The sequence below is a fragment of the Salvelinus alpinus genome, chromosome 8 (genome assembly GCF_045679555.1).
Source record: "Salvelinus alpinus chromosome 8, SLU_Salpinus.1, whole genome shotgun sequence".
NCBI classification, from domain to species: domain Eukaryota; kingdom Metazoa; phylum Chordata; class Actinopteri; order Salmoniformes; family Salmonidae; genus Salvelinus; species Salvelinus alpinus.
The window spans coordinates 73,182,080-73,200,354 of NC_092093.1; the positions used below are offsets into that span (position 1 = coordinate 73,182,080).

The 18,275-nt window shown below is 45.0% G+C and overlaps 1 protein-coding gene across 1 annotated transcript; it reads right to left on the reverse strand.

Moving 5' to 3' along the window:
- Positions 1-357: 357 nt before the first annotated feature.
- Positions 358-17,531, reverse strand: alg14 (ALG14 UDP-N-acetylglucosaminyltransferase subunit). The gene is made up of 3 exons (XM_071415003.1): positions 17,239-17,531; positions 14,761-14,877; positions 358-1,265 (listed from the first exon to the last, which is right to left on the reverse strand). The coding sequence occupies exons 1-3, from the start codon at positions 17,320-17,322 to the stop codon at positions 1,158-1,160; spliced, it is 309 nt and encodes a 102-aa protein (XP_071271104.1). The 5' UTR covers positions 17,323-17,531; the 3' UTR covers positions 358-1,157.
- Between the last annotated feature and the right edge of the window lie 744 nt (positions 17,532-18,275).

The window sequence follows — 18,275 nt, forward strand, 5'->3', positions numbered from 1 at the left end:
TCTGACAATGACAACTGCTTTAGCACTACACAGCAATACAAACAGCTGGTTCCACTGTTCTGTCTTTGACATAATGTTTTGGTGTGTTCTCTCTGTTCCTCTTTATCGGTTTTAATTCAAAAAACAGAAAGCTGAGGTTGTGTAATAGCTTGATTAATTCAATGGTAGTTAGCCTACACCAACACCTCACTCAAGTCAGCTATAGCTACATATATTTTGTATTTCTTCACACTGTTCTCTGTACCATAAATGAAAGTGACATTACATAACACATTCCACTTATCCGAAGCATCTTTACATAGTAACTATGAATAAGGCTCTATGTTCCAAAGTCTTTCCATTGGAGTTGTAGAAAAATGTCCATCACAGTATATCAATTTTATTTTATCAATCAATTTTATTTTATATAGCCCTTCGTACATCAGCTAATATCTCGAAGTGCTGTACAGACACCCAGCCTAAAACCCCAAACAGCTAGTAATGCAGGTGTAGAAGCACGGTGGCTAGGAAAAACTCCCTAGAAAGGCCAAAACCTAGGAAGAAACCTAGAGAGGAACCAGGCTATGAGGGGTGGCCAGTCCTCTTCTGGCTGTGCCGGGTGGAGATTATAACAGAACTATGCCAAGATGTTCAAAAATGTTCATAAGTGACAAGCATGGTCAAATAATAATCATGAATAATTTTCAGTTGGCTTTTCATAGCCGATCATCAAGAGTTGAAAAACAACAGGTCTGGGACAGGTGGCGGTTCCATAACCGCAGGCAGAACAGCTGAAACTGGAATAGCAGCAAGGCCAGGCGGACTGGGGACAGCAAGGTGTCATCATGCCCGGTAGTCCTGACGTATGGTCCTAGGGCTCAGGTTCTCAGAGAGAAAAAGAGAACGAGAGAATTAGAGAGAGCATACTTAAATTCACACAGGACACTGGATAAGACAGGAGAAGTACTCCAGGTAACCAACTGACCCTAGCCCCCCGACACATAAACTACTGCAGCATAAATACTGGAGGCTGAGACAGGAGCGGTCAGGAGACACTGACCGATCAAGCAAACTATTAAGCATTTTTTTCCTGAGCAAAGTGTTCCCATTTGTAACATAATGAAAAAGTTGTATGAAGTCTGAGAGGGTAGAGGATCTTCCCACAGAGGGACAGGCTCTCAACTCTGCAGATGCTTTCGAACGTAGACAATCAGGACCATCTTCAATCCCAGGATAACTCCTGCATCGCACAGGGGGACGCAGGTCCCTGAGCTGTTACACAGCACCTGAAACAACAAAGAGAGAGAGACAAAGAGAGAAAGAGAAAGAGAGACAGATGTGAAATAGAATGGTAAACGCAGCAATCCGGCTGGTTCCATCAGGCTAGGTTATCAAGGTGAGAGTGAGTAAGTAAAACAGAGGGATGAGCACAGGTTCAAACACCGTGACACTCCAAACCACTCACAAGCCCGCAAAAATCACCAAGTTGCACCTCCACTCCTTCTCAACTCACTCTTGAGAGACAGAATGTGCTGTACTCTGCTGGCTCTGGATATACAGTCAGGAGGGAGGGATGGAGGGAGACGGAGATTTCGAGAAAGAGTAGGGAGATGGAGTAAAACTGAGAAGAGCGAGAAAGAGGGTACATAGATCTGGGCCTATAGAGAGCACCTTCATGCCTAAAGGAGTCTGAGAAAAAGAAAAATAAATAATAAATAATAGGAGAGAGAGAGACAGAGAGAGAAAGAGAGGATATAGAACTATGGAGATTCCATGCCTTGTGGGCTAGAGGAGCGTGAAGGAGTACGGTCTGGGGAGTAGGGGAAGGAGGAAAAGAAGAGAGTGAAAGAGGGGGTAGGGCTAGGAGAGAGTGAGGGAGTAGTGTTTGGGGAGTAGGGGAATTACAGGAAAGCAGACAGACAGACGGCTGTGGAGACACAGGGCCGCAGGGTCTGGAATATACATCATACAGCTCTCTCTCTCATAACGTTGGCTCTCTCAGCACAGACTTAGTCTGGGCACACACACACCAACCAACACTGTAATATCCTCTCCTCTCCACACACACCGTCATGGAAATCAAGTCATACTGGCACTACAATCATACTGTCATTAACAGGGTTGGGGGAGGCTGATTATACTTGAATTATTACTACTGAAACAATCAGATAACTACTGTTATTTACCAAAAATGTCATAATTCACACAGTAACAGTACTAGAAGTACAATATCTCATATTAATACAGGTGTGATTGATAACCATGCCTGACATCAGCATATTTAATATGTCCTCACAGCTCCAGTTCCTAGCATTAAGTTCAGTGTCAGCCAGCAGTAAAGAGCTGAATAGCTGACTCTACACTCTAGCTCAAAAGGTTATATAGCTCAGAGCCATGAGATCTGAGAGTGTTTGCTCTTAGCTAGGCCCTAATTGGGAAAAACACTGTCTCCATCTGTCATCACACAGGTGCAAATTTGAGTGGAAGTAGAGTGAGCCTTCAACACAAAATAAATCAAAGGCTAGAGGACTCAGTGCTAAATGCTCTCTTTTCCCCCTCCCTTCACCCTTCTGTACTGTACCTAAGATACTGGATTCACTGGTGGTGAATTGATTGAGAAATTTACCAATATTTGCTGGTGGTTGCAATGAAATTCTATGTTTAACTACTACTCCTGTACACTTGGATTATTGCTGCTTTGTAAGGGAAACCCTCAATGTAGGTCAGCGTTCCATTTGGAAGAAACGTATTGAGTGAAATATTCAGTCAAAAACTTCCACCCCTGACCACTATACTGTTCTGTTCATACATCATGTATTCCTGAAAAAAATGCAGTGGCCTTTGCTGGGAAAGCTTCTTAGATTGGGCTTTGTTTGGGCATTTCTAGCATTGGAATCACAGTACACCTCACGTAAGAAGAGTGTTGGCTCTCTAAAGCCTTTCTTTTATAGCGCTGCATTCATAAACCTGACTGGAACATTCCTAGCATGCTTTCCCTGGCCGACTGACTATCCCTTCTTCTGTTGTGCTGTGTTCTGGGAACAGGAATGATTCAGCCCCGCTACACAACCTTGCTGAGGCCTAGAATGAGCAGAACCCGCACATGATGTCCATGACGATCAGCTGTATGACGTCAGACCACATCCGCGCTAGGCACATCTGTTCATTTGTTCAAGGCCCATAATTTGTTCAGTCGACCGACAGACAGAGAGGTACTAATTGCACTTCACATCTGAGTGAGGTGTTCATGATGCATCACAGGTTGAGGAAGAGTGTTCTAGAACGGGAGAGAAGTCGCATACCTGATAACATCATCACAACAAACACTGCACCAGGCATAGGCCTATAGTCAACAACACATTGAGCAATAGAAGGTGAGGCCTCTGTCCGTCTGTCTATCGTCAGTTGTAGTCACTTTCTGATTCACTGTCTGGGGTAGATGGGGTGAGTCACCAGACAGCAGACTAGACTGTCTACAGGTGTTAAAAAGTGTTATAAGATCTACCAATTACTGTTTGACATAAGAAACCAGATCTGGACGTTACGCCCGCTATACTGACTGTACTAAGCTGTCTGTAAGCAGTAGCTGAGTCTAGCTGGTGACAATTCAAACCAGAGTGAACATACAAGTAACTGCCAAAATAAAGGGAACACATGAGTAAATTAAGGAGACAAAGTATATTGAAAGCAGCTGCTTCCAAACAGGTGTGGTTCCTAAGTTAATTATGTAATCAAAACATTAAAATCAAATCACATAAAATTGTATTAGTCACATGCGCCGAATACAACAGGTGTATAATGAAATGCTGACTTACGAGCCCCTAACCAACAATGTAGTTTTAAAAAATACAGATAAGAATAAGAAATTAACACTAACAAGTAATTAAAGAGCAGCAGTAAAATAACAATAGCGAGACTATATACAGGGGGGTACCAGTACAGAGTCAATGTGTGGGGGCACCGGTTAGTTGGGCGGCAGGTAGCCTAGTGGTTAGAGCGTTGGACTAGTAACCGAAAGGTTGCAAGATTGAATCCCCGAGCTGAAGAGTAAAAAATCTGTCATTCTGCCCCTGAACAAGGCAGTTAACCCACTGTTCTGAGGCCGTCATTGAAAATAAGTATTTTTTCTTAACTGACTTGTCTAGTAAAACCACAATAAAAGTTGAGGTAATATGTACATGTAGGTAGAGTTATTAAAGTTACTACGCATAGATGATAACAACTGAGAGTAGCAGCGGTGTGGGGGGGGGGGGGGGCAATGCAAATAGTCTTGGTAGTAATTTGATTATATGTTCAGGAGTCTTATGGCTTGGGGGTAGAAGCTGTTTAGAAGCCTCTTGAACAGGGCGTACAGGAGGGGACTGAGCACGCACCTCTGAGGGGCCCCTGTGTTGAGGATCAGCATGGCGGATGTGTTGTTACCTACCCTTACCACCTGGGGGTGGCCCGCCAGGAAGTCCAGGATCCAGTTGCAGAGGGAGATGTTTAGTCCCAGGGTCCTTAGCTTGTTGATAAGCTTTGAGGGCACTATGGTGTTGAATGCTGAGCTGTAGTCAATGAATAGCATTCTCACATAGGTGTTCTTTTTGTCCAGGTGGGAAAGGGCAGGGTGGAGTGCAATAGAGATTGTATCATCTGTGGATCTGTTGGGGCGGTATGCAAATTGGAGTGGGTCTAGGGTTTATGTGATAATGGTGTTGATGTGAGCCATGACCAGCCTTTCAAAGCACTCCATGGCTACAGACGTGAGTGCTACGGGTCGGTAGTCATTTAGGCAGGTTACCTTAGTGTTCTTGGGCACAGGCACTATGGTGGTCTGCTTAAAACATGTTGGTATTACAGACTCGGACAGGGAGAGGTTGAAAATGTCAGTGAAGACACTTGCCAGTTGGTCAGCGCATGCTCGCAGTACACGTCCTGGTAATCTGTCTGGCCCAGCGGCCTTGTGAATGTTGACCTGTTCAAAGGTCTTACTCACATCGGCTGCGGAGAGCGTGATCACACAGTCTTCCGGAACAGCTGGTGCTTTCATGCATGTTTCAGTGTTATTTGCCTCGAAACGAGCATAGAAGTAGTTTAGCTCGTCTGGTAGGCTTGTGTCACTGGGCAGTTCTCGACTGTGCTTCCCTTTGTAGTCTGTAATGGTTTGCAAGCCCTGCCACATCCAGCGAGCGTCAGAGCCGGTGTAGTACGATTCGATCTTAGTCCTGTACTGACACTTTGCCTGTCTTGATGGTTCGTCTGAGGGCATAGCGGGATATCTTATAAGCTTCCGGGTTGGAGTCTCGCTCCATAAAAGCGGCAGCTCTAGCCTTTAGCTCAGTGTGGATGTTGCCTGTAATCCATGGCTTCTGGTTGGGGTAAGTATGTACGGTCACTGTGGGGGCAACATCATCGATGCACTTACTGATGAAGCCAATGACTGATGTGGTGTACTCCTCAATGCCATCGGAGGAATCCAAGGACATATTCCAGTCTGTGCTAGCAAAACAGTCCTGTAGCTTAGCATCTGCTTCATCTGACCACTTTTTTATTGATCTAGTCCCTGGTGCTTCCTGCTTAAATTTGTGCTTGTAAGCAGGAATCAGGAGGATAGAATTATGATCAGATTTACCAAATGGAGGGCGATGGAGAGCTTTGTATGCGACTCTGTGTGTGGAGTAAAGGTGGTCCAGAGTTTTTTTCATTCTAGTTGCACATTTCACATGCTGATAGAAATTTGGTAAAACGGATTTAAGTTTCCCTGCATTAAAGTCCCCGGCTACTAGGAGTGCCACCTCTGGGTGAGCGTTTTCTTGTTTGCTTATGACGGAATACAGCTCATTCAATGCTATCTTAGTGCCAGCCTCTGACTGTGGTGTATGTAAACTGTTACGAAAAATACAGATGAAAACTCTCTAGGTAGATAGTGTGGTCTACAGCTTATCATGAGATACTCTACCTTAGGCGAGCAATAGCTCGAGACTTCCTTAGATATTGTGCACCAGCTGTTATTTACAAAAATACATAGTCCGCCACCCCTTGTCTTACCAGACGCCGCTGTTCTATCCTGCCAGTGCAGCGTATAACCAGCCAGCTGTATGTTGATAGTGTTGTCGTTCAGCCACGACTCCGTGAAGCATAACATATTACAGTTTTGAATGTCCCGTTGGTAGTTTAATCTTCCGCGTAGGTCATCGATTTTATTCTCCAAAGATTGCACGTTTGTTAGCAGAATGGAAGGAAGTGAAGGTTTATTCAATCGCCTACAAATTCTCAAAAGGTAGCCCGCCCTCTGGCCCCTTTTTCTCCACCTCCTCTTCACACAAATCACGGGGATCTGTGCCTGTTCCCAAGAAAGCAGTATATCGTTCACGTTGGGCTCGTCAGACTTGTTAAAGGAAAAAAAGGATTCTGCCAGTCCGTGGTGAGTAATCGCAGTCCTGATGTCCAGATGTTACTTTTGGTCATAAGAGATGGTAGCGGCAACATTATGTACAAAATAAGTAAAAAAAATAAGTTACAAACAACGCAAAAAACCGAACAAAAAAACACAATCGGTTGGGGACACGTAAAACGTCAGCCTTCTTCTCCGGCGCTATTTTATTTTTAAAAAATCCATCGTGCTTAGGGTCATGTATAAAAATGCCCAGTTGCCCATTACTTTGGTTATCATGGCTAGAAGAAGAGATCTCAGTGACTTTGAAAGAGGGGTCTTAAAGGAGCATAGGAGGTTTAAAGGGTGTGTGCATGTGTCTCAGTCACCAGATCTCAACCCAATTGAACACTTATGGGAGATTCTGTAGCGGTGCCTGAGACAGCATTTTCCACCACCATCAACACCAAATGATGGAATTTCTCATGGAAGATGTTGCATCCCTTCAATAGATTTCCAGGAACTTGTAGAATCTATGTGAAGGCACATTGAAGCTGTTCTGGTGGTTCTGGTGGCTCGTGGTGGTCCAACACACTATTAAGACACTTGATGTTGGTATTTCATTTATTTTGGCACTTACCTGTATATCTTTAGCCATTTTCGGCGTAGAAAGTTCTAAATAACCGTACCTCTTCCTTTCATTACTATCAGCCTCTACAAATACAGTATGGTTCATAATTGAGTGTAGAGAGCGATAGATCTGTGGATGTAAGACCGGAACCTCATTAAGTGCCAGAGAAATATCGATTCATCAAAAGAGTTGGGTTGAGTCAGTGGGTTTATGAGTTGGCCCGCCACATGCCTTCTCCTCTCTTCCCCCCACAGACAGACTAGATGCATTAGACCGCTGACTTGCTGACTGTCTCTCTGATAGATCGGCGGTTTGCACAGCTGCTTGACGTAAATGTCTGTGAATGCTACTTTTCTATTATTATTATTTTTGACAGCTGGAGTGGAGACGGGTTCGGTTACTGTGGAGATGGGGAGATGTCACAGAGGCTCTGTTTGAACAGATGGAACTGCTGCTTCCAGTGAAATACCGACCGACAGTGAATAGGGCCCACTTTCAATCTATAGATGCCTGAAAGTTTTATATAAAGGAGATAAACAGCAGAGAATGTTCTTACTAGTAATTACAGTGTTACCACACAGGTATAAAAGCAACCTAATGTAAAGGGTTTACTTTTATTTTAGGCAGAGCACAAAGGTCCCGAAAGAAATTGCTTATCCAGGGCTCCCAGCAAAGTTTAAACAGTAACCATCTGAAACCAAGTTATATGGATACATTTAACACAGACAGTGGCTCATTAATGTGTTGTGCAGTGTCTCGTATACATAAATGAGCTAATATCCACGCATTGAATTTCTGAGGTGCCGCTTCTTCAATATTCCAGCATGCTGGCCCTGACGTGTTTGGTTAACAATCAATCCAAAAGCCTGATTAGAGTCCATGTCAGTACCATTAAATATAACATGAAAGCAGAGGAAAAGGGAGTGATGGTAGGATCGTATTCCTGGTCGGAATCTTTCAAGAAACAACCAAACAATCCATTCCATTCTCTAACCTTATTTCCTAATAAGGTTAAGATGAACCATATGGTGTTCCACTACTGGAGCGGAGCGGAGTGCAGTGAACATTCAGGGGGAAAACAAATGATGAAAAGCTAAGGCTGGCTTTAGCTTAGCCTTAGCAGAAGCTACTGTACCTAACAGCTCACACAGGAATGCCAAGTAATGGGAAGGCCACTGGGTGGATCCTTGGTCATGGTCATTTGGTTTGGTTCAATGTTTGACCTTCAATCAAAGCCATTGCACTATATAAACTATATAGTCTTCCGTCACTATTCTTGGTTCTCCCAATTGTTTTCCAGTCATGGAAAAGTTGAGTGTGTCGAGAGGATCTAATTAACATATGACCTAGTCTGTTGAGAGGTAGGACCTAGGCTATCTGTCACTGCTATACATGATTAGGGTTGACATTAGCCACCTAACCGAGTGTTACTACAGACTGAGCCATGGTTTGTCTGTATGTCATTTCACCTTTAGACCAGGTGAGGTCATTGTCATATGGGGAATTCAATAAGACACCTGATTGTAAGAAAGGTGTAAACCCTATAAGAACTGCTTCCAAATAAGAATACATTTCCTTGTCTGAAACCGGCCTTGGGAAAACACTACTTACATCAAAATACAGCCCAAATTTATTCTGGAATGCATTATGTAACCAAGTTTTATTCTAGCAAAACAAAAGTATTAATACGCTCCTTTGAGCACACTTCAAACCTCTCACTGTGAAGAAGCTGTCATCTTATTGGATTGTGCTGACACATCTGGGGAAGGAAATAGAGGGGGTGATGGGGTGTGTAGGAGTGTGATCTCACAAATGCCCTTTTATGGCTAACACACGCTTAACAACCTTCCCCTCTCCTTACAGAGACCCCCACTCCCCCTCTCTTCCCACCTGCCCAGCACCCTGGCCTGACCCCACACTTCACTGTGATTCCTCCCCAGAATGTGTCCTGCCTCCACTGTGAAACCCCCCTGCTTCCTGCCACCACTCCCACACAGACATGCTCATGTTCGGTCAAAACAAATAAACGTCAGCATTTTAGTTATGCTCAAGAATGGATCCTGTTAGTGCTGACACAAAAACTATATGTTGGAAGGAGAGAGGGAGAGTGTTGAACAGCGTTGTAAAACTTTGTATTTACTGATAATAAACTCACGCTCTGCGCCACACCCCTTTTTTCCCTTCCTCCCTCTCTCCCACCATTCATCCCTGTTGTCCAGAGCAGAGCTGCAGTTAGGCTACAGTCAGCTGGCTGTGAGGAAATAGGTCAGGTCCTGCCACATCCTGTGAACAAGGCCCTTCTCCCTCTGTCCGGCACCCAGCCCCCACCATTACACAACACACAGAGGGGGAGAGGAGACGGTAGAAGAGAGGAAGAGAGGAGGGGTAGAGAGGGAGAGAGAAAGTTGGAGGTCCAGGTTTTTCTGTTCAGTCCTGTAGAAACCTCCCACCCAACTCTATCTATTTTTCCCTTCCTCTTCCCCTCTCTGTCTCTCTGTCTCCGTCACTCCCTCTTCCCCTTTCTGTCTCTTTCTCTCCCTCCCTCAGTCTCTCTCTCTCCCTCTCAAGAGGTAGAAATAATAAGCTATGCAGCCGATTTTACAGTACTAGACACTTCATACATCTCATAAGCTGTCTGATGCCAGGTTAAACTTAAAACTGAAGAAGTATGCAGCCTATCAATTACTTGAATAGAATTGTACAGTCGTGTCCAAAAGTTTTGAGAATGACACAAATATTAATTTCCACAAAGTTTGCTGCTTCAGTGTCTTTAGATATTTTTCTCAGATGTTACTATGGAATACTGAAGTATAATTACAAGCATTTCACAAGTGTCAAAGGCTTTTATTGACAATTACATGATGTCACGTTCCTGACCTATTTCTGTTAGTTTGTTGTATGTGTTAGTTGATCAGGACGTGAGTTTGGGTGGGCATTCTATGTTGTCTGTTTCTATGTTGGTTTAAGGGTTGCCTGGTATGGCTCTCAATTAGAGGCAGGTGTTTGGCGTTCCTCTAATTGAGAGTCATATTTAGGTAGGTTGTTTCACAGTGTTCGTTGTGGGTGGTTGTCTTCCGTGTCTGTATGTTATTTCGTACCACACGGGACTGTTTCGGTGTGTATGTAGTCTGTTCCTGTGTGTATGTAGTCTGTTCCTGTGTGTATGTAGTCTGTTCCTGTGTGTATGTAGTCTGTTCCTGTTCGTGCGTTCTTCGTGTCTATGTAAGTTCTCATGTTTAGGTCAGTCTATGTCGTTTGTTATTTTGTATCATTTCAAGTGTAGTTCGTGTTCGTTTTTCGTCTTGTCATTAAATTCATTATGTATTCACAACCCGCTGCACCTTGGTTCAATCCCTGCTCCTCCTCTTCGGATGAAGAGGAGGACAGCCGTTACAGAACCACCCACCAAATTACCAGAACCAAGCAGCGGGGAAAAGGGAGAGCTCAACAGAGCAACCAGGACTTGTGGATTTGGGAGGACGAGTTGAACGGAGAAGGACCCTGGGCACAGGCTGGGGAGTATCGCCGCCCCAAAGCTGAGCTGGAGGAAGCGAAAGCTGAGCGGCGGCGATATGAGGAGGCAGCACGGCAGCGGGACAGGTACGAGAGGCAACCCCAGAATTTTTTTTGGGGGGGGCTAGAGAGGAGTGTGGCTAAGCCAGGTAGCAGACCTGAGCGCACTCCTCGTGCTTATTATAAGCAACGCGTCACTGGTCAGGCACCGTGTTATGCGGTTAAGCGCACGGTGTCGCCAGTGCGTGCCCATAGCCCGGTGCGCTACAGAGCAGCCCCCCGAAAGTGTCATGTGAGTGTGGGCATCCAGCCGGGGCGTATTGTGCCTGCTCAGCGTGTCTGGTCTCCGGTATGCAGTTTCGGTCCAGGGTATCCTGCACCGGCTCTGCGTGCTGTGTCTCCGGGGCGCTGGGAGGGTGCAGTGCGTCCTATGCCTACACTCCGCTCGTACCGGGCAAATGTGGGAGTGGAGCCTAAGAGAGAAGTGCGCGTAGTAGGCACTAGATCTCCAGTGCTCATCCACAGCCTGGTTCAACCTGTGCCTGCACTCTGGAGGGTACGGGCTGGTGTAGTATTCCAGCCTGGGGGAGTGGTGCCAAGGCTGCGCACCAGAGCTCCAGTACTCCCCCACAGCCCGGTCCTTCAGGTGCCTCTTAACATCAAGCCTCCTGTAGGTCTCTCCAGCCTGGTGGGTCCTGTGGCAGCCCCACGCACCAGGCTGTCTCTCCGTCTCCTCCCTACAGGTGTGCCCATCTGCCCAGCGGCGCCTGAACTGCCCGTCTGCCCAGCGGCGCCTGAACTGCCCGTCTGCCCAGCGGCGCCTGAACTGCCCGTCTGCCCAGCGGCGCCTGAACTGCCCGTCTGCCCAGCGGCGCCTGAACTGTCCGTCTGCCCAGCGGCGCCTGAACTGTCCGTCTGCCCAGCGGCGCCTGAACTGTCCGTCTGCCCAGCGGCGCCTGAACTGTCCGTCTGCCCAGCGGCGCCTGAACTGCCCGTCTGTCATGAGCCTGCAAAGCTGCCCGTCTGCCATGAGCCTGCAAAGCCGCCCGTCTGCCAAGAGCCTACAGAGCCGTCCGCCAGACAGGAGCCGCTAGAGCCTTCCGCCAGACCGGATCAGCCAGAGCCTTCCGCCAGACCGGATCAGCCAGAGCCTTCCGCCAGACCGGATCAGCCAGAGCCTTCCGCCAGACCGGATCAGCCAGAGCCTTCCGCCAGACCGGATCAGCCAGAGCCTTCCGCCAGACCGGATCAGCCAGAGCCTTCCGCCAGACCGGATCAGCCAGAGCCTTCCGCCAGACCGGATCAGCCAGAGCCTTCCGCCAGACCGGATCAGCCAGAGCCTTCCGCCAGACCGGACCAGCCTTCAGAGCCGTCCAGCCAGGACCAGCCTTCAGAGCCGTCCAGCCAGGACCAGCCTTCAGAGCCGTCCAGCCAGGACCAGCCTTCAGAGCCGTCCAGCCAGGACCAGCCTTCAGAGCCGTCCAGCCAGGACCAGCCTTCAGAGCCGTCCAGCCAGGACCAGCCTTCAGAGCCGTCCAGCCAGGACCAGCCTTCAGAGCCGTCCAGCCAGGACCAGCCTTCAGAGCCGTCCAGCCAGGACCAGCCTTCAGAGCCGTCCAGCCAGGACCAGCCTTCAGAGCCGTCCAGCCAGGACCAGCCTTCAGAGCCGTCCAGCCAGGACCTGCCAGAGTCCCTCAGCCAGGACCTGCCAGAGTCCCTCAGCCAGGACCTGCCAGAGTCCCTCAGCCAGGACCTGCCAGAGTCCCTCAGCCAGGACCTGCCAGAGTCCCTCAGCCAGGACCTGCCAGAGTCCCTCAGCCCGGAGCTGCTGCCCCTTATCCCGGTGCTGCCCCTTATCCCGATGCTGCCCCTTCATTTAGGTGGGTTTAGTTGGAGGGTGGTCATTGGGAGGGGGATACAGAAGCGGGGAGTGACTATGGTGGTGTGGGGACAGCGTCCGGAGCCTGAGCCACCACCGTGGTCAGATGCCCACCCAGACCCTCCCCTAGACTTTGTGCTGGTGCGCCCGGAGTTCTCACCTTAAGGGGGGGGTTATGTCACGTTCCTGACCTATTTCTGTTAGTTTGTTGTATGTGTTAGTTGATCAGGACGTGAGTTTGGGTGGGCATTCTATGTTGTCTGTTTCTATGTTGGTTTAAGGGTTGCCTGGTATGGCTCTCAATTAGAGGCAGGTGTTTGGCGTTCCTCTAATTGAGAGTCATATTTAGGTAGGTTGTTTCACAGTGTTCGTTGTGGGTGGTTGTCTTCCGTGTCTGTATGTTATTTCGTACCACACGGGACTGTTTCGGTGTGTATGTAGTCTGTTCCTGTTCGTGCGTTCTTCGTGTCTATGTAAGTTCTCATGTTTAGGTCAGTCTATGTCGTTTGTTATTTTGTATCATTTCAAGTGTAGTTCGTGTTCGTTTTTCGTCTTGTCATTAAATTCATTATGTATTCACAACCCGCTGCACCTTGGTTCAATCCCTGCTCCTCCTCTTCGGATGAAGAGGAGGACAGCCGTTACACATGAAGTTGATGCATAGAGTCAATATTTGCAGTGATGGCCCTTCTTTTTCAAGACCTCTGCAATCCGCCCTGGCATGCTGTCAATTAACTTCTGGGCCACATTCTGACTGATGGTAGCCCATTCTTGCATAATCAATGCTTGGAGTTTGTCAGAATTTGTGGGTTTTTGTTTGTCCACCCGCCTTTTGAGGATTGACCACAAGTTCTCAATGGGATTAAGGTCTGGGGAGTTTCCTGGCCATAGACCCTCACTGTGCGTGCAGATGCACTCACACCTGCCTGCTGCCATTCCTGAGCAAGCATTTCACAAGTGTCAAAGGCTTTTATTGACAATTACATGAAGTTGATGCATAGAGTCAATATTTGCAGTGATGACCCTTCTTTTTCAAGACCTCTGCAATCCGCCCTGGCATGCTGTCAATTAACTTCTGGGCCACATTCTGACTGATGGTAGCCCATTCTTGCATAATCAATGCTTGGAGTTTGTCAGAATTTGTGGGTTTTTGTTTGTCCACCCGCCTTTTGAGGATTGACCACAAGTTCTCAATGGGATTAAGGTCTGGGGAGTTTCCTGGCCATAGACCCTCACTGTGCGTGCAGTGAGGGTCTATGGTGGTACTGGTGGTGGTGCCCCGATCCCGCAGCTGAACTTTAGGAGATGGTCCTGGCGCTTGCTGGACTTTCTTGGGTGCCCTGAAGCCTTCTTCACAACAATTGAACCGCTCTCCTTGAAGTTCTTGATGATCCGATAAATGGTTGATTTAGGTGCAATCTTACTGGCAGCAATATCCTTGCCTGTGAAGCCCTTTTTGTGCAAAGCAATGATGACGGCACGTGTTTCCTTGCAGGTAACCATGGCTGACAGAGGAAGAACAATGATTCCAAGCACCACCCTCCGTTTGAAGCTTCCAGTCTGTTATTCGAACTCAATCAGCATGACAGAGTGATCTCCAGCCTTGTCCTCGTCAACACTCACACCTGTGTTAACGAGAGAATCACTGACATGATGTCAGATGGTCCTTTTGTGGCAGGGCTGAAATGCAGTGGAAATGTTTTGGGGGGATTCAGTTCATTTGCATGGCAAATAGGGACTTTGCAATTAATAGCAATTCATCTGATCACTCTTCATAACATTCTGGAGTATATGCAAAATGCCATCATACCAACTGAGGCAGCAGACTGTGAAAGTTTATAAATGTGTCATTCCCAAAACTTTTGGCCACAACTGTACATCATTATTCCTAATTCACAATATCAAAAGGACAATGAATATCAACGTTGATATCTAGGCATATCTACAAGTAGGCCAACAATAAGAAAAAGTTATGAAGATCAAAGTCTACGCCGAGAAAATGAGATGGGAATGAGTCGGAGTTGAGTGAACTGGTTTCCTCTAAGAAATTGACCTAGACCACTGAAAGGCCCATGAATCATGAATATGTAATTAATCTTACAGTACAGGAAGAGATTTTACACACCAACTGGGAGGGACTTTTGACTGGTGAGAGGACTGAAAGCCAATGAAATGTTTAACATTGTAGATTAATGCTGGCAGACAAATGTTGATAGTGATGTGCTAGTAAAGGAAACTGAAAATTACAAGTTGTGAAAATGGTACTACAACCTGGTTCCAGATCTGGCGGGATTATATTCTATTATGAATAAAACTTCCATGTCTGATCTGAGAGTGAATAGCTAGAGTACTATGTCAGACCTGATTAGGCAATATGATATATTATATTATGATTCAACCTACCATGTCTGGCCTGAACACCAGAGAGAAGGAGTACAGCAGGGCGTTCAGAGTGGTGACCACAGAGGAACTCCAGGACTGACAGACCTCAAGGCTACGAGGGATCCTCTGGATGGTAAACTGATGGGGAAGGGAAGTGATGAAATGAGTAGGCTCAATTGATAGAACAAAGTAAGCTAAAATGATACAAGTTACAGCAGGGACAGATACCACATGCAATGCTGAATATACAGAGATAGATACAGTCTCTCTATGGTAAGCAGTGCTGGGAAATTTTTACACCGAATAAAGGGGTCGTCTCCATCTGCTGGTAAGAATGGGAATTGCACTGAGATCTTGGGTCTACAACTCATCTTCTCATGTCAATGAGATTAAATTATTTTTATTTTTTATTGGTATATTTTTTTGTTCCTTTTTTCTTTTTTTTGTTTCATTGGTTTTTCAACCTTTAAATGTTTTTTATTTTCTATTATGAACACAACAAATACAAAAACAGAAATATAGAAACAAGAGTACATAAGCCTAACAGTCAGGGGTATTACATATCGAGTACATTTCAATTTGTCAAAAAGTTTTATGGTGCGTATTGCCTTTTTGTTTTTACATTTACTGATAATTTCAAAATAATATTTAAATTCTATCTTAAATAATGTGAAGAGGGGTTTGTCCACTTCCTTTTATGGACAAAGAATCTTCCATGAAAAATAAAAAAAATGAACAATGAAAGTTAAATCAGGGTCATATCATTTGGATCAAAATAAAACATATTATCACAGTCTCTCAGATTAACATTAATAGTCATTTCTTGTCAAATAAAATCTTCTAACTCACTCCAAAATCCTCTGACATAAGAACAGTCCCAAAATAAATGGTCAAGAGTTTCTGGGTCACAACCACAAAATACACATTTGTTATCAATAGCTATTTTAAATCTGTATATAATTCTATGAATGTAGATTCATAGAAGATTTTATGAATGAGTAGATTCTGTGAATGAGTTTGTATGATACTTCTTTCACCTTATTAGATATGCAATATTTGCCAGACAACAACAAGACTTTATTCCAGTTCACTTGTCCTAGGGCTGCATTCCAGTACATTTTTAGCAGAGGGAACAGTAACATCTTGACATAGTTTTCTTATATACATTTGATTACATTTACAATTTAAAATGTAAATTCCTTCTAGTTGTAATGAGGCTACAAAATCCTCAACAGTTGCACTTGGAGTATTGTTATATTATCCTAAAAGAAGAATAGCACCTTTAGGGACAGCTCAAACAACAATTTGATGTCAATGAGATCTAACAACATAGATGAGTGAATAGAACTGGATATACAAAGATCACAGCAATGAACAACTTTGTTAGGCAAGCTATTGTAAAAATAAAGGCTTCATACTTCATTCAAAAATTTGAGAAAACGCATCTAAAGGATCGTATTATTAAACAGACTTTCCAAACACGGGTCTTTTGTAGACCCACTTTCTCTCTGCTTTTGAACCTCGTGTGAAAATAAAAGTCCGGCACATGCGTACAAAAAAAATGAATAATTTGTGGGGGACCTATCGTGTGATTGTGTGTGAATCTCTAATGTAGCTGTAATTCGATACCCATAGGATGAAGCGCATTGGGTAGGTCGGCTCTTTTTACTGACTCGAATCTTTTTGACTCGTTCAGTCAAAATAAAGAATCTTTCGACTCATTTCGTTCATTTGACTCAATAATGCCCAGAGCATGCAGTACCCCCTACCGGCGAAAGATAGAATACAAACTCGAAAGAGTCATGATTCTACGAGCCTCTCGTTCACCATAGGGGTTAATGGACCTGTCATTTGTGACTGAGACTTGTAAACGTCTGCTTTAAACAATGTTCATGTTTTAGACGTACAAATAAGATCATTTCTTGATACATTTGAAACGAGGTCTAGTTGTATCCGGAACCGGACAAGATTGTGAACGACTCTTGGCGGAATGCATTGCTTTGACTGCAGTGAGCGTGATAAGTAGGTAGACTCAATTCTTCCGCAGCTCTCTCCTTCGCCAAATACTCACATTGCAGAGAAGAAACGTCCGTGGGCGTGGCGTAGCGTTTGATCGGAACAAGGAGTCTGGGTAGCCAGGCAAGGTGATAACAAAGATTATGGAGATACTGACAAGATACCTGTCTCCGCCCTAACAATGGGAGTCGTTGTACACAAAGCAGTACGGTGGGCTGTCTAGCTCCCGTCTATACTTTCTTTAAATTGGTGCATATATCTCATTATTGAAACCCTTTTTTGAATATTCGATGAAGGTTGTTGACGTTAACCGCCTGTATTCAATGGAGAGAGATGCTTTGCTTACTAGCCTCGTTTCATGAATAGCCAGGGCCTGGGTTTAAACAAACATCTCTTTTCAGGAAGAGAAAAGCTCAATTAATAGGGGCAGAATAGCAAAGTCATTTTTTTTTATCTCTTCGAATATTATAGGCTGCAGCTCACCTTCAGAATGTCATAGAGAGGAATCCATATAACCCCGGAGGGATCGGAGTCACGTCTTTCGCAGGCATAGCTTGTTGTTACCATAAGGCATCACCGAGTTAAGCATTGTTATAGAACGCTTGATATCATTTGGATACGTTTCATTTATTTAAAGCAAACAATAGATATCATTTTTGCCATTTTCTTTAACAAGGGTATGTGTTACCCTCACTCAATTCGAGCCCTGGTTTTAACCATTCACACCAAACCCTTTCCAGACACGGAGCTATTTAATCTGTGCATGCGACAATATTGGACTATTTGGCTATACCGAAATCAATGAATAGCATAATTCTGTCTGTCTGTTTGGCTTAACACTTATTTATAGGAATAGGAAGAAATAGGCTCAAATTCTCTGTCATTCTATGATTATGCCCATAGAAAATGTTGGTGCGTGCGTGTACATCTGCATCGGAGTTACAATGTTACAATCACTATGCAACCAACTGCCTATAGTAGGAAACCGAGTTTCTTATTAACAATTTGTCACCTGTTATCACACATGGCACAATCCCATAATTGTTACAATAAAAATAACACATTTAACATATGTTTGTATATTCCCGTAGAACTGTAAAAAAAAAGTAACATAATGTGAGCTTTAGAAAGAAGTGCTTTCATAAATGCATGGCCTCATTTCGCTGGAGCAGTGTAAAATAAGCTTTATGTCAATGATCCAGCCTTAACGAATTTAGTTTCTTTACATATCGAATTTGATTGTCCAACATCAGTTTCAGGATTTATTTATTTTGTCTCCAAAAAGTGGCCTCTTTCCTCTTCTGTTTTTTCCCCCAAAGTTACCGGGATGTCACGTGTCCTACTTATATCAATACACTTGTAACAACGTAAGTATTACGAAACTTATGTTCGATCAATTAAACCTCACGTAGCAAATAAGCCATTCATTTTTGTTGACCAAATTCGACACTCTCATTGGACATCCATACAAAAACTCCTTGCTTGGTGGGCGAAAAAACGAACAAACGCCACCTGCTGGA